The 1755-nt window shown below is 45.8% G+C and overlaps 1 protein-coding gene across 1 annotated transcript; it reads left to right on the top strand.

Annotated features, from left to right (window-relative positions):
- Positions 1–460: 460 nt before the first annotated feature.
- LOC109150755 lies at positions 461–1203 on the top strand. Its single transcript, XM_019298739.1, has 2 exons — positions 461–838; positions 928–1203. The coding sequence occupies exons 1-2, from the start codon at positions 461–463 to the stop codon at positions 1201–1203; spliced, it is 654 nt and encodes a 217-aa protein (XP_019154284.1).
- Positions 1204–1755: the final 552 nt, after the last annotated feature.

Below are 1755 nucleotides of genomic sequence, written 5' to 3'. Positions count from 1 at the left end.
GGGAAGACATACTAATATATATTCAACGAAGGACATAAGTCTGTAAATATTCTTCACACAAACTACGAAACAAAGTTGTTATTTCACTATGTACAATATTAATATTAACATAATCTCAGTCCATATTATCAACAATTCTAAACATTGATAATAATTTTGTAAAAATGCATTTAAACCTACTAATTTAAAGCGAGGATCAAAACACATTACAATTAAATAAATTAAAGGAATAGTTCTATAATATTCTAAAAATTTTGATTTAATATACAGAAAATAGCATCACACTATCAGTCATGTGTTTACTTTAAGTCTCTTTGAGTCTATTGTATTTGTAATAGGATACTCCTTGTACATATTATTATAATCTCTCCTTTGTACTTGGACGATCAACATACACTTAATAGACACAGGTTCTATTTCTCAAGCTCTCACCTGGTATCATCGAGTTTGGTTTGATCCAATGGCTGATGTCAATGATGGTCAGACTCTTTCGTCGAGTCGCACGGTGACTGAGGTTTCACCTGCTCCACCGTTGCATGCTCCGAACATGTTACAAAAGGCTCATCCCTACGTTTCCCTCAAGCTTTCGGCTATAAAATTTTTGTTTTGGAAAGCTCAATTGGTTCCGTTTCTGCGCGGCCAAAATTTGTTCGGGTTTGTTGATGGTTCGCACCTGTGTCCTCCGAAGTTTGTTGCGTCGACCTCGTCCGCACCTCCGGTCTCTAACTCTGCTCACGCACAATGGGTTCAGCAAGACCAATCCATATTGGGCATTTTGATTTCTTCGATGGCGGAGGAGGTCTTATACCTTGCTATTGGTCACAAGACATCCAGGAATGTTTGGCTTGCTGTTGGAACTGCGCTTGGCTCGACCTCACGTTCCCGCTCTCTTAGCTTGCTTTCTTAGTTGCAGAGAGCATTCGTCAGGGAGACTCATTGCCCGTCGATTACTTGGGTCGTGCCTGGCTTCTTGTGGAGCAGTTGGCGCAGGCCGGACGGCCAGTTGGTTTTGATGAACAAAACCTGCATATTTTCAGAGGTCTTCGACCGGAATACCGTGCCTTGGTATCCTCTCTTACCACCAAAGATGCTCCGCTTACGATTCCTCAGGTTGCTGATTTGCTCAATGCCCATCGGTATGTTTTTCAGGAGGATGTTCTGCCGCCTGTTGCTGCTTCGCTGCCGGTTGCGATGTATGTTTAGTCTCCAGCTTCTGGTCATCCACCGCAGGAGGGTAGTCGCGGTCATGGCAGGCAGCATCGTGGGCAGCGTGGACGTGGCCAGCGCGGTGGTCGTGGTGGCGTCCGTTGTCAGTTGTGCGAGGCATCGGTGCATACGGCACTTACGTGTTACCGCCGGTTCGTTGATCCGATGTCGTCTATGGTGATGGCCGGCGGTGGGCAGGTGGCGTCTCCTGGCAGTTTTGGACAGCAGCAGCTTGCTTTCCAACCTGGGCAGTATGGTGTTCATACTCAACAGCCGCGTGTCCCTGTTGCCCAGCAGGTTCCAGTAGATGATTTTCACTCCGCGCCTTTTTCTAATGTCTGGTACCCGGATACTGGTGCTAATGTTCACGCCTCGCTTCAGTTAGATGGTTTGCAGGATGTGGAGCCCTATGCTGGGGGCGAGTCTCTTCGAGTTGGTGATGGTGCTGGTTTGTCAATTTCTAGCACTAGTTCCTTTTCTATTCCGTCTTCGTTACGGTCACTGTCCCTACATAATGTTTTGCATGTTCCTAATTTACAAGCTTCATTG

Source organism: Ipomoea nil, unplaced genomic scaffold (assembly GCF_001879475.1).
Source record: "Ipomoea nil cultivar Tokyo-kokei standard unplaced genomic scaffold, Asagao_1.1 scaffold2280, whole genome shotgun sequence".
Classification (NCBI taxonomy): Eukaryota; Viridiplantae; Streptophyta; class Magnoliopsida; order Solanales; family Convolvulaceae; genus Ipomoea; species Ipomoea nil.
The sequence above is the reverse complement of the archived record's forward strand: the minus strand, read 5'-3'. Positions and strand labels throughout refer to the sequence as shown.